This window comes from Typopeltis vanoorti, chromosome 9, assembly GCF_054136105.1.
Source record: "Typopeltis vanoorti isolate ZY-2024b chromosome 9, IOZ_Tvanoo_1.0, whole genome shotgun sequence".
In the NCBI taxonomy this organism is placed as follows: domain Eukaryota; kingdom Metazoa; phylum Arthropoda; class Arachnida; order Uropygi; family Thelyphonidae; genus Typopeltis; species Typopeltis vanoorti.
This window is the reverse complement of record NC_143557.1, coordinates 31,317,021-31,332,500: the sequence shown is the minus strand read 5'-3', so window position 1 is coordinate 31,332,500 and position 15,480 is coordinate 31,317,021. Positions and strand designations below refer to the sequence as shown.

Here is a 15,480-nt window from a genome sequence, read left to right as displayed (position 1 = left end):
TTTGATGTATTGCAGAGAGAAGTTCTGCTTCTTTTATGTTTGGGAACCATAATGTCTGTTTTAATTATGGTCCAAGTGGAGGGTCACGTTTTGTGATTAGAGAATATTTCTAGGCAGTTCTTGGATGTAGTCTGCAAAGTATTGGTTTATATTATATTTTTATATATAATAATAATATATAAACTAAATTAATAATAAATAAGTTAAATTTACTTAATTTAATTCACTGTTTCAGAATCACAACGGAAACCAGGGGACCAGACGTGTGCACAATTGTCCAAGTGAGGACTTATGAATTTCTTGCAAAGAGGGAAAATAGCATCCTTATCTTTAGGTGTGAAAGTTCATTTCTGCATTGCAATTATCTTTTGAGTTGTTTTTGCAATCTTTTCTATATGGCACTGAACTTCAACTTACTGTTTATTAACATTTCAAGATCCTAGCTTCAGTGCCGGATTTATGTATAAGCTAAAAAAGCTACAGCTTAGGGCCTCGCAATCTGCCTGGGCCCCAAATAAAAAACAAAAAAATATAAAAATTGCTAAAAAAAATATTCGTAGAAAAATCACTCAAATGAAGTCAGACATATCACGATGATAATTTCTAAATAATTTTAAATATACAAAATATAACATTAAAATAATTTTGGCGCATTGTAAAAATAATTGAGATATTTTGTCTTCTTTTTTTTTTCCAAAAGCATTTATTTGAGAGATTTTAAAATGTCGGCTAACTTCAAAGGGTATCTATCTAATAATTTTTGACCACTCTTAATCTTAAATAGTCCTTCCAAGTGGGCTTGCCCCAAGGTCATTGTCTTTCGGCTTTCCCTACTTTAACTGAGAAAAGGCCCCCGAGGAGTAATAGAGCAATACAAAAGAATTAAAGATTACATTCTTTTTAAAATTAAAACTACGAAGTTCTAAAATAGAAAAATAAATATAACACATTTTAAAAGTTTAGAATGTTAATTTCTGTTGTGAACGGCAACCAATTTGTTTGCTCTCTGTTTCTCTGTGTCTTCTCAAGTGAAGTTAAAATTTATTAAAAAACAAATTGAAAAAGAAAAATACATTTTGAAAAGGTAAGTGTATGTGTATGTAATATTATTTTACTCCCTCCCCCACCCCAAGAATGAAACATCATTAAAATCGATATAAAATAAAAATATGTATTTATAATTACTAACGAAGGTTTGGCGTGATTTCCCCTAGCCAGGGGGTGGCCCCAATCTTGGGGCAGAGACACGTTGTAGAGTTGATTGATAAATTCTGGCTGATTGCACGGAAGAAATCTTGTTCAGGAAGATTTTTTTCGCTCTCAAAAACGTATTAATTAAAATTTTTATCTTTAATACCTAAATAATTTTTAATTAATTTTTAAAATCATAATGTTTGTAATATTTATTTTCTAGCATTTACTTTTGCTATTCCATTTCCAACCATACAATGAAGTGAACATTTATAAGCGGATACCAGAAAAGAAAAAGAAAGCAGCAGCTTGAAGACGAATTCAAAAAAGCAACAAAACTTGATATATATTTTACCCCAGCAACGAAAGATGATCCACAGACCCAGGGAGAGCAGCCAATTGCAAAACAACAGCTTATCGTCTCTGAGATCATAGAGTCTGGAATCTCAGCTGATGGAAATATTGTAACTGATCCCAGTGTGAGCGTTGCTGCCTGCTGTTGGAGAACCCACATCTACAGTTGAAAGAAAAAAATTCACGAAACTCAGTGATATTGGTCAATGGGGTATCCTCACACAGGATGAACTCTCATACTGGATCTTAAAAGGTCCATCAGAGTGTCAGCACTGGAACGGTCCATTTGAAACTCTAAGCGTTCATTCAAAAATCAGGTTAGATATTGTTCAAAAGGCCTTTTTCAGAATAGGAAGGTTAATGGTGAAGTATACGATCGGGAATGGCTTGTGTACTCACCAACAACAGGTTGTATTTATTGCTTTGTCTGCAAACTGTTTTCAACATCAACTGCAGCACTAGTTTCTGATGGATTTTCTGACTGGCGAAATCCCATTGCAATTCAAAATCATGAACACTCTGAAGATCATAAAAGAGCTTTGCTTACATACTCGATAAGAAAGCGTGATCAAACCTTAGTCTCGGAACTAGCAAAACAAATAAATGAAGAACAACTTTATTGGAGAAATGTGCTTGAGCGTATTGTTGCAGTGATATGCACATTAACAGAACGTGGTCTGGCTTTTAGGGGAGAAAATGAAACTTTTGAATCGCGAAATAATGGCAACTACCTTGGTTTGTTAGAATTGGTTGTTAAGTTTGATCCATTTCTTTCCAATCACATAAAACAACATGGAAACAGAGGATCTGGGTCTTCTTCATATTTGTCAAAAGACAGTATTTGATGAATTGATCCAGCTTATGTCTAATAAAGTAAGAAAATCAATTTTGGATGATCTGAGAAAGGCAGGTTACTTTAGTTTGTCTGTGGACTCTACGCCAGATTCTTTCCCATGTGGATCAACTAACTGTATAGTAAGGTATGTATCACCTGGTGATGCTTTACCTGTTGAACGTTTTCTGACTTTCATAAAGTTGGAAAATCACAGTGGTGAATGCATGACAGGTATGGTGGTGGATTATCTAAGTAAGGACTGCAAAGTTGATTTCAGCAAATGCTGAGGACAGTCATTTGACAATGCAGCGAATATGGCTGGCAAATACAAGGGAATGCAACAAAAAATCCTTGAGTTAAACAAGCATGCTATATATATTCCGGTGTGCCGGTCATTCACTAAATCTTGTCGGCCGTGCTGCTGTAGATTGCTGTTTAGATGCAATAAACGTTTTTGCTGTTGTTCAAGAAATATACACTTTCTTTTTATCTTCTACAAAGAGGGGGTCTGTGAAAACAGACCTAGTGAAAACAGACAAACATATCTTTCTGGAAAACAGACTTAGATACCAGAGTACTAAAAAGACTGTCTGACACTAGGTGGGAAGCAAATGTCAAAGCAGTGTCTGCCATAAATGTCAGTTATAAGCCCATCATAGATGCTCTAAGTCACATTTATGATGATAAGAATGAAAAGGGAGCTACAAGACTAGAAGCTGGTACTCTTCTGGAAAAAATGGAGGAAGTAGAGTTTGTTTTTATGCTACATTTATGGAATAATTTGCTGCCAGAGTTTCACAAAACCAGTATGACTCTTCAGAATCCAAAGATTGCACTTACCACATGTGCAAATCTGTACAAATCACTTTCTCACTATGTTAAAAACATTCGAGAAAATTTTGATGATTTTGAAGAAGAAGTTAATTCTAGATTGCCTGGTGTAGAATATAAGTCTACAATAAAAAGAAAGAGGATGAGAAACAAACAAGCCAATGATGGAGCTGCACCTGATGCTCATGAACAGCCTTCTCCAAGAGACAAATTTCGAGTGAAATCCTTCATTCATATCATAGATATCCTTGAGGCAAATTTAACGAGAAAAGCAACAGTCTACAATTATGTTGCAAATAAATTTTCATTTTTAGTTGATTTAGATGTTTCAGATGTACAGCTACGAAAAGCAGTAGATACGTTAATAAAAGAGTATCCACACGATATTGATATTAATCTCACGAGTGAACTGAGGCACTTCCATAAGTATGTCAAGCAGAATTATCCTGAAAAAGAACATTTTCAACACAAAGATTTGTATCAAATCATCTTTCAAGACAAGATTGAGTTAGTTTTCCCTAATGTGGAAGCAATATTACGACTATTCCTGTGTTTAATGGTAACAAATTGTTCAGGAGAAAGATCATTTTCACAGCTAAAGAGAATAAAAAATGAACTGAGAGCAACTATGTCTGAAGAAATATTGTATGCATTTAGCATCATGTCTATAGAAAGCGATAAGTTGCGTAGCATATCTTTTGATGACATAATTAATGATTTTGCTTTTGGAAAATCAAGAAAGAAAATGTTTCAAGTTATATCTTAGAGCCTTTTAGAGGATTATATAATATAATTATTTCTATTAAATATTGTTGTATTATAACAATTTATCCACTCCATATTTTCAATATTAATTTATTATATATATATATATATATGTACCTGTATTATTTGGAGTTTTGGGTACCCAATTTTATATGATGTCTACTGTCAAATTTTCACCTGAATAAAAGATTAATTTTTTATATACTACCAATCATGTTGTTATATTAATTTAATTTTTACTTTATATTTTCCTATTTTAATTTAAAACTTTCTGTTCTATGAGCCTTATTTGTCGTTTTTAAAACCTTTAATTATATAATTATTTCTGTGATTTTGTAAACGCATACTTTATTATTTTTTTAATAAAAATTAAAAGACAATATATTTTCATATATTAAAAAGGTGTATATATTTTAAATTTTTTCTCAGACCAGCTGATGTAATTTAAAACAGTAGGGGGCCTCTGGGTTTTGTATAGCTTAGGGCCTCAGCAAGTCTAAATCCGGCCCTGCCTACCTGATCAGTTTCTTCTGGCATAATCCCACCAATACAATGCGACATTGGATATCTAATCACGTCAAAGTGCATCACTTTGCATTTACTAACAATGAAATCATATCCATTTTCCCATGCCCATAATTCCAGCCTACTTTTTTATGCAATCATTCTGCAAGTTCTGTATATCAGCAGCACTCCTAATTACCCTACCTATCTTTGCATCATCAGTAAATAGCAGTATATCGCGGATCAAATTCTTCCCAATATCATTAACGTACAGATTGAATAACAGTGGACCAAGAACTGACCCTTGTGGTACACCCACTAGTTACCTTAAATCTTGCAGACTAGCATTCCCCATATACCACTTTTTGATATCTCTCAGTCAACTATCCTCTGTTGCATAAATTGGAGAATATAGTTTTGCTATATTTTTATAATCCAAACCTATATTCTCCAATTAATACAACAGCCTTCGATGCTGTATTCTATCAAAATCCTTAGCTAAATCCAAAAGTGTCATTGTGCACCCATTGCCATTGTCTAGTTCAATGATAACATTATTGTAGAATATGAGCAAGTTGTTAGAACATGACCTTCCCTTAGAATATCCATGCTGTTCATTGCAAAGTAGAGATTTCCTGTGAACATTTCTGAATGCGAGTCTTGACCAATTTTTCTAAAATCTTCCCCACAACTCCTGAGATACTGACTGATCGATACTTGGATACATCGGTCTTTTCACTACCTGAGTACAATGGGATTGCCATACATTTTTTTTCCATTTCTGAGAAATCTTCCCTGTTCTGAGATTCAAATTATAAAGTCAGGTCAAAGGAATAGCCAGTTCAGCTGAACCCTCTTTTAGCACATATGCTGATGTCCCATCAGTCCCTATTGCTGAATTCTTATTCAGTTTTTGTAATATTCCTAATACCTCCTTTTCGTACACCTGAGTTTCCTCATTGATTGAATAGGTAGCAGTGAACTCAATGTGTTCCATAAACCAGGTTGATAGCTTTTAGTGAAATGAGCATTCATTAGTTGAACAACTTCTTCTGCATCTGTCACCCTCGCACCATCTGCATTCAGAAGAGTTATTCTTTCTTTTACTTGCATCATATCGATAGAATTCTTGTGGGTTGTCTTTAGTTTGCAGAACCAGTTTCACCAGTTTCTTTTCATACTCAGACTTAACTTTCTGTACAACAGTTGTGACTATTCTAACCTTGTGCTTATAATTTTTATAGCAGATATCACCCTTATGCACAGAGTATTCCTTCCACATCATCCGTTTCTTACGAATCTCTTACTAAGATTATACATCCATTTGAAGTTTACTTTATTTATTTTTCAAACTCTCCGAAAAAATTCTTAAAAATTTTTGAAAATACTTAAATGATATTGCATCATTTAAGTATTTTTAAATGCTTCCTGTGCACTGTCGATATTATTACCATCCAGCAACCCATAGCATTCTACTGAACTCAGTATATTCCCTAGTTGGTCATAATTTCCTGCTTTATTGTTTAGCATGTAACCTTTTCTGAACACAACATTCCTAACATTAATCACTTCTCAATTGAGTACTGCATGATCACTCTCACCAACCAGAGGCACTTACGCTTTTAAGTGAAGCACCCTCTGCCACTATAATCAAATCTAACACTCTTTGATTTCGAGTTCCTTCTGTGACATGCTGCTTGAGGAAGTTATCTTGCAACACCTCAATAAATTCAGTTTCATTCTTCTCATGAGATTTTACTGCTACGCAATCAATATTTTAATAACTAAATTCTCCCATTCTAATTACTCGTTTCGCGTCCATCTTCTTTTTTTAGTGATGCATTTCTACAATACTAGCAACCAATCCACCAGGTCTGTTACACACCTCATTTTGTAATTGTTCTTGTTAGCTTCCGCCTCACACTAGATGGCTTCAAATTCACAGGCACATGAAATATTGTTACTAGCACTACAATCATTGGGCTCAATACTAACTTGATTCTAGTCATTCGTATGATTAGTCACATGCCTCCTCTTCTCCTGTCCTGTGTATCTTTCCTAAAAGAAGATGATGTTTTGAGATGATGTTCTTTCTCGTTTTTGTTTTGATTTTACTTAACAAATATGATTTTTATAGGTCAGACTTCTATCCACTTTCACTCTCTGGTATTGCGGATGAAGATCATGCTTCACTGGGCTTCCAGAGAAAATTAGGTTGAGTCAGCGGTTTCCCTCCTTGTTGTTAAAGTGGAAAGGGGTGGACACTCTTTTGATTAGGTTTGGTTTTAGGTGCTACTGCTTGGAATATTTCTCGAGGATCTCCAAATCTGTGTTCAAGACAACCTTCAGGGACTTGAGAGAACATGGTGAAGTATCGCCATGTCATCTGTATACATATATTTGCTTGATTTTGTTGAGGAAATATCCGAGATATAGATGTAAAAAATAGTTGGATCCAAAACACAGCTCTCGGGGAAAGCCATTTTGAAGAAATCTGGCTTTGCTTACCTGACTCCAACATGGACCAGAATTTCTCTTTGTGAGCATGGATTCCAGGACGTGTAAGGTTATTATGCATTTTAATGTGAAACTGAACTTTGAGAGCAAGCCTTTGCTCGATATTATATAACAGGCCGATGTCAAATCAATGAAGACAGCTCCAAATTTTAATTTCTTTTGGAAGCAGGCTGCAAGTTGAGTTGTTAAAGCCAATACTTGATCACGGCAGTTTCTTCTAGGCCTAAAGCCAGATTGCTCTATAGGGAGAGTCGTTTCGATGAGCCGTGAGATCTTTTTCAGTATGATTCTTTCCAGGAGCTTGTAAGTTGAGCATATAAGGACAATTGAGTGAAGGTTTCCAGTGAGGATGGGGGTCATTCCCTGGCTTACGAACCGCAATTATCTTAGATTCCTTTAAGTGTAGAAAACCATGCCTTTCTACACTGGCCAATGTGTTTAAGGAACTCAGGGAGGAGGCATCGACTCCAGCGGCCTAGCCATTCTTAGCAAGTGATAAGCATCTTGGATGTCTTCTGTTGTGATTGCGCTACAGAGGTCTGAAATTTCAGGGCTGGAAACTAAGTTGCATCCCAGAGTAGTTTTTATGTCCTTCTTTCTGGAGTTTCTTTGGAGTGATCTTAAAAGTTCAGCTCCTCCAAGTTTTCTCAGTAGCAACCAACTTTTCCTACTAGATTTAGAGAAGTCGAGTTCTTCCATGGTTGACAGTTCTCTCTCTCTCTCTCTCTCTCTCTCTCTCTCTCTCTCTCTCTCTCTCTCTCTCTCTCTCTTCTGTTGTCGTCCTGAAGCTTTATTAGTTCTTTAGCCACTGATGGGTATATAGTGAATTGGAATCTAGGAAAATAAGGATGACTAGTGGAGTACCTAAGGGTTCTCTGCTACTACAGCGACTACTCTTTAATTTGTATATCAATGAAAAATTTAAGGGAGGTATTCCTTTGTTTGCTGATGATGCAAAACTGTGGATGGCAATAGCTGATAAAGGTGATGTAGTTATTCTGCAGAATGATTTAAATAAATTGGCATTGTGTACGAGTACGATTAATAATGGTTGTTAATTTAATGTTTCAAAATGCAAAGTTATTCACTTCGGGTTGAATAGGTCGCATATTGTATATCACAGTGATGCAGGGCCGCATTTATACTTTTGGAGGCCGTAGGCGCAACATCATTATGAAGCCTCAAAAGAATAAGTCTATTTCAGTTAATCAAATTCATAATTTTTTTTTAGTCTATTGAAAATAAAAGTCTACATTTCCATAATAGCTTATTTTAATAAAATAAAAATAACATAATATTGGTATACATATATTTGCATTTAAAAAAGTTATAAAAAAATCAGTTCAAATTTAAATTAAAAAAATAATAATAACTAAAATTTTTTTTTTTCTGGCTTTGGTTTTAGCAAATATATCTAGAATGTCATCATAATTAATCGAGTCCATTACATCTGATTCAATGTATAATAACGACAGGTCACTTGTTTTATTTTGGTACAAGTTGCTTCTTACATAATTTTTTATTCGTTTCAACACTGAAAATGAGCGTTTAGCACTTGCATTTGAAATGGCCATCGTTAAAAATATTTTTAAAATTGTTTCTACGTTCGGTAAAGTAGATCAAATTTGTACATATTTTTAACTGAAGAATTTTCTTCCTTTATCATTATTAAAAATTGCTTAACTTCATCAATAAATTTTTGTGAGTCAATATGAGTCCCATAAGTTTGTAAAATTTTGTTAATGCTACACATTGCAACAGCATGTGGAAAACTATTATAAATGTTGGAGGGCCGGCTCTACAGACGGCCCTCCAAAAAAAAAGAGGCCCTCCTCTACCGCCTCCCCCCAAAAAAATTGGTGCACCAATTTTTTGGGGGGGAGGCGGCCAAAATGAAAGTGAATAAAACGAAGATGTGGAATAAATAATAATAATAATAATAATAATAATAATAATAATAATAATAATAATAATAATAATAATAATAAAAATAAAAATAAAAATAATAATAATAAAAATAATAATAATAATAATAATACTGCGTAAGATCGCAGTTTTTATAATAAGTTGACTAGTGACATTATGTCCATGATGCTGTTTCTATTTCCGACAATCCGTCGACCAATGATACTCGCGTAATGCTCTTCGGTAATCGAAGCTATATGAGTCCTTCTTCGCTTAATCTCTTTCCCTTTCCCTTTCCCACTCACCTCTCCTCTCTATTCCTTGCTTACGCAACAATGGAGTCTGCAATGAAACTGCATTTAAAAGTTCATTATGCGATATTATATTTTCATCTTGTTAGCTTACTATGAATTGAATTTCCCACTGTTAGCTGGTGTTAAATTCTGAATGAGAAGAATTATAATATAATAGTATCTCATTCAGAGTTTAACATAATCTGCCATTCCCAAGGCCAATTTTGTTCATCAGAATAAATGCTAAAATATTACCTACTGTTGTGTGCCACTATTTTGTATAATATATTGTAATATATTTGTAAAAACTTGTAGTTGTTAGTTGCATTAATCATGCTAATTCTTAGTATTGTGTATGCATACCATGTGAACTAAACATCGGAACTTGGAACTTAATCCGATTATATGAATTACTGACTAAGGCAAGACACGTGTACTAGAAAACGAGTCATATATATACGAAGTAATTGAAATTTCCACTAGAGTCCTTCTCTTTGAGTAACGGCCGTCGATACTGTAATCTATAGAACGTTTCAGTTGTTTCTGAGCGTGTATTAAGGAAAGTTGATTTTGCGCAGTGTTTAGTGACTGTTACAGTGATAAGTTTTTTTTAGAGTTTTATGTAAATTAGTAGTTAGTATAGTGTTTAAACTTCCATTAATTACTAAATAATACCATACTAATAATAATATTTTATTGTAGGGTTTAAAACAATTTTAATACTCAAATATATTACAATGTCCGATAAAAGAAAAAACTATCAGGTGCAGAATATCGCAAACAGAAACTGGAAAAAGAACGTGTTATTCAAAAACATAGCGGGACTTTACTTAAATATCTAAAAACTGAATCAGCTGATGTAGGGCAAGAGGAAATAAGTAAATGTACCAAAACCAATGATTCTGAGCTCGTGGCAAGTACTTCTAACACGGATCCCAGTAACATAGAAATTGCAAGGAATCTCGAAAATGAGACTGATATGACAATTTCCGAATCTAGAGATTTAAGTGATGAACTTGATAGGTACACTGATTGAATTAGATGGAATCCTTCCTTAAGCGATGCCGAAAGACTGGAAATCGTAAAAAAGGGCCCGCCAGAGAAACTAAACAGTCATTTCATTTTTCCGTGCAGCTCTAACGGTAGGAAATTTCATTAAATTTTTACACCAGGGAACTAAGCAATGGAGAACATATTAATCAATTATGGTTAGTGTATTCAAAAGAAAAGGATTCTGTATTTTGTTTCTGCTGTAAGTTGTTTTCCTGTAATATAATGTCATTCATTACTGATGGGTATAATGATTGGGGTCATTTGTATGTGTATCTAAATGAAAACGAGAAATCTAAAAACCGTTTGGAGTCCCATAAAAAGTGGATTGAATTATCGTACATGCTTAATTATTCTTGTGTGGAGGCTTAAGTGCTGTGAGAACATTATGTTGGAGGTTTAATGGATTTTTTACAACACTCAAAAAGAATTAAAATATAATTTAATATTTCCTATATTTCGTCCTAGTCACTAGGACATCTACGGGGATTACAAAAACAATTAATGTAACATGCACACAAAAACTTACAATACTAAGCCCAACCACGTGGGTGACACTAAAATCCTATCTAGGTGGAGCGCCCTCTAAGGGCAGTAGTAGGTGGCCTGGAATGTAAGGTGGGACCTCTGGTGATGAGTGTTTCCCAAATCTTCGGAAGCTTAATGCAACCGTATTTATTAAGATTTGGTTGGTTTCTGAGAGCTGCTGCTGCTTCTAAGAAAAGTCTCTCTTTCTTGAATTTGCTGTGGTGGAGCATGGTGGTTTTCTTCCATGATACTCTGTGGGTGATGTCCAAAACATGGTCAGCCAAGCCTGAATGGCCATAGTTGTGTTTAACGATATACGACTTGTGTTCCTCCAGGCGGATGGATGCTGATCTGCCTGTCTGTTCAAAGTACGCAAGCTTACATTAACAGGGTACTTTGTAAACTCCAGGCAGAGAGAGAGAGGAGGGAGCTGATCTTTCGTAGAACGGATAAGGGTAGCAAGTTTGCGATAGGGCTTATATGCTGTGTGTAGGTTATACTTTTTTAGTATCTTGGCTATTTTTTCCGAAGTGCCACGGATGTAGGGTATGGTGATGGCATTTTTAAAATCTTGTTGACGAGAGGGACGGGGAATGGGGGGGGGGGAATTGATTATATTTTTGATACTGTGTTCGCTGTAGCCATTGGAGAGGAAACAATTAATGAGATTAAAAAGATTAACAATTAATGAGAGTAGCTTGTGGTTTGGCCCAACATTATCTTGGGAAAAATATTCAAAATGAATTGATTGTTCTCCTCTCTGGAACCATAAAAAAACAAATAATTTCTATGGTTGAGAAAGCTAAATATTACAGCATAGTTGCAGACTGTACTCCCGATGTAAGCCACATTGAACAATTAACACTAATTGTAAGAGTTGTTAATACAGATCCAACTGATATCAACATTCATGAGCATTTTCTGGGTTTCTTTCCTATAGAAGCCACTACAGGCTCAGCGTTAACCGAATGTATCGTAAGAAAATTATCAGACATGAATATTCCAATCGCAAACATGCGTGGCCAGGGCTATGACAATGGATCGAACATGAAAGTAAAGCATTCAGGAGTTCAACAACGCATTAGGGACTTGAACCCAAGAGTGTTTATATTCCTTGCTGTTCTCATTCTCTCAACTTGGTGGTCAATGATGCCTCAATGTCATATAGAGAATGGATTTCATTTTTTTGAAACGGTTCAGAAATTGTATGTGTTTTTCTCAGTGTCAACGTTGCGTTAGGGAATCCTTAAGACACATATTACAACCCTAACGTCCAAGCCATTAAGTACAACTCGCTGGGAATCTAGAATCGACGCTATTCGTCCTATAAGATATTGAGGAGTTGTATTATGCACTGACAGAAATTGCTGATGAATAGTCAGTAGACAAAATGGCGAGACACAAAGCTGAAACCCTTGCTCTAAAACTTAGTCTTTAAATTTTTATGTTGTCTGGTTGTATGACACTATGTTTTAAATGAAATTAACGTTGCAAGTAAACTGTTGCAAAGCATAAAGATGGAATTGTCTAGTGCCATAACAACATTGGGTAATGTTCTCAAAAGTCTTAAAAATCTCAGAAATGATAAATCATTTCAAAATTTTCTTGTCGATGCTGCAACATTAGCTGAAAAAGTCGAAGCTGATGCTGATTTGAAACCAACATTCGAAAGTACCAGATTGAGTCAGCAGAAAAAGCAACATGATTATGAAGCAAGAGATGAACCTATTTTAGATCGCAAAACAAAATTCAAAGTTGAGTTTTTCTTTTTTATTATTGATGTTGCAACTAATTCTATTGAAGAAAGGTTCGAGCAATTGAAACATCACATTTCACATTTTCCATTTTTATATAACATCTCTAAATTAAAATCTGAGACGACAAATGAGCTCTTAGACAATTGTTAAAACCTAGAAACCGTTTTAACACATGAAGAAAATAGAGTCATCGTTGCAATTGAGCTATGTGATGAACTGAAAGTAGTGTCCAAATTAGCCAGAAAATACGCTGTCAATTGAAGTTCTTCGTTTTATTGTTGAAAATAACTTTGCTCCGAATGTCGCTGTCGCCCTAAGAATATTACTGACATTGCTTGTGACGGTTGCAAGTGGTGAGCGTATTTTCTCGAAACTAAATCTTATTAAAACTTACTTAAGCTCAACAATGGCCGAAATTAGATTGGAAGGACTTGCCATGATTTCAATTGAACATGAAATCGGTCAGAAATTAGACTATGCAGACCTAATTTCTGATTTTGAAAATATGAAAGCAAGAAAAGTATACTTTTAATCAGTTGATACCAAAAACAATATATAATCTAATTAAAATAATGTAAAAATTGTGCTAAAACTATAACGTGCACATTCTATAGTTAAGTGTAACTCAACAGTTCACCGTTGTACAAGTGAAGATCATTCCATATATGTAAGTAATAAATTATTACTTACATATTACTACATTTCATTTAATTGTCAATTGATGAAGTCGATGGTTTATTTTATGAATATGCAGTATTTTAATCACTTCATCAGTGCATTATTATTAATGGTACTATATTTAAAATTAATGGTCATGAAACTAATGTTGAACATAATGGTTTTCAAAATTCTAAAAGTTAATTTGAGGTTGGTGCTGGGGCGGCAAGTAATCGATGCATGGTGCGACAAAAATTCTAGAGCCGCCCTGAGTAAACGGGAATGGTTATGAAGTTGCTAACATGGATAAAGGTGTGGCTGAGAGACAGACACTAGAGAGTGTATTTAGTGAATTGGAATCTAGGAGAATAAGGATGACTGGTGGAGTACCTAAGGGTTCTCTGCTACTTTCTTCAATTTGTATATCAATGATATAGGGAAAGATTTAAGGGAGGTATTCCTTTGTTTGCTGATGATGTAAAACTGTGGAGGGCAATAGTTGATAAAGGTGATGTAGTTATTCTTCAGAATGATTTAAATAAATTTCGTTCATCTATATCTTTCTTCAAAAAAATGTCAAACATCTAATATGTCTAAATAGCTTTTTGCTCTTTCATTAATTCCCAAAATTAGCTTATCACAAATGAAATTAAAAGTATTATTAATGAAATTTTCTTTCCCATGTAATATAATCTCATCGTTAGATTGTGAAACTTTGTCACACATTTTTTTTCGTTTTTTTACTCTTTCTTTCTCAACTTTCAATTTTGTCTCACCTATTAATAAATTCGCTTCTTCATTTAAAGCAGCAAAACTATTTATTATATCTAAAATAAAGCCAACTAAAGACTGTAACAAATTATTAGCTAACAACAAATCCTTATCGGAATCTTGAAGAGATTTACTAGGATCTGCAGATCAAACATGTGCAGAGCGACTATGTTTTTCAGCGTAGCTTGCAAACCTGTATAGACACCTTTCATATTGGCAGTGTTATCATAGCTTTGCCCTCTGCACATTTTTCTATCCAAAGATAATTCTTCAAATTTTTTTAATACTACCTCTTCTAAATATAAGGAATTATTTTGTGTAATACTGATGAACCCGATAAATGTTTCTCTAATGTCAGAATTTGCGGTAACGTGCCTAAATATAATAGCTAGTTGGTCATCATCGACAAGTTCTGGCGTTGAATCGAGTAGTATTACAAAATAAGCAACTTCCTAAATTTCCGATATTAATATTTCTTTTGTTTTATTAGCAGTTAACTGTATGAATTAATCACTAGTGTGGTAAGGAAGATAATTTGATCTGCCAAAGCCACAGCTGGCGTACATTTTCATGTGATATTTTAAAAAAATCATCAAATTCACTTAAATAATGTAAGCACGATAAATAATTTCCGCGAGAATGAGAAAAAAGTGTCGTTTGTATTGCCTTTCAATGCTAGCTAGTTTACTCAGTAACATAATGGTAGCTAATAGTCTTTTTAAAATCTCTCTCTCTCTCTCTCTCTCTCTCCAGTAATTTTCTTCAGACTGTATTTGTTTCATAAGTTCAAAATCTATTCGACTATTTACAGAACTTGATTTTCTTTTGCCATATGGGCACACCGCTTGTATATGCTCGTTAGAACACTCATGATCACATAAGGTTTGTGTTATATTTCTCCAGTCATTAAAACCCTTCATAACGCTATTATTTGACTTAGAAAACAATTTACAAACAAAGCAGTAAATTGTTTGTTTCTGAAAAAATTAGCCACTCTCGTTTCTCCTTTGTTCCACCGCCTTTTTATAGTAAAAATGTGATTCATTTACATTTCTGATATATATTCTATCGTTCTGTGTATTCTTTTTCAAATTTTCGATTTTACCAACATTCTGAGACATATTTATTAAAATATTATCGGTTTATTATCATTCCCATCACGCATACAAGATATTTATATTATACAATTCAAGTTGTATAATTCAATGTACAATATAATACAATGTAATTTAAGTGTTGCTATACTTTTCTGTTGGTACTTACACTTATTTTAGACTATTTATTTTGTTATAGTTAATAAAAAAAGTTTTCTTATATACACAAATAGAGTAAAATACATTTCGGAGAGTTTCCTTAGTTTATAAGTTACTGGTTTTAGTAATAAAGTAAATTAGTTTATGTATTTATGTGTAACCAAGGGCAGTAGCCGTACTGGTTACTAGAGAATTAAATTAGTTCGAAACAGTCACTGCGAGTCCAGTGACCGTATCTATGAGGGCTCACCTTACACGATTTGATTTGA

At 34.1% G+C, this 15,480-nt stretch overlaps 1 protein-coding gene across 1 annotated transcript in view; it reads left to right on the top strand.

The window, feature by feature from the left end:
* Positions 1-3,977, top strand: part of LOC150102951 (zinc finger MYM-type protein 1-like) — a 23,134-nt gene extending 19,157 nt beyond the window's left edge. The window contains exon 2 of the mRNA XM_090398015.1: positions 2,981-3,977. Within this exon, the coding sequence (XP_090254141.1) occupies positions 2,981-3,977 (997 nt within the window). The remainder of the gene's footprint in view (positions 1-2,980) is intronic.
* Positions 3,978-15,480: the final 11,503 nt, after the last annotated feature.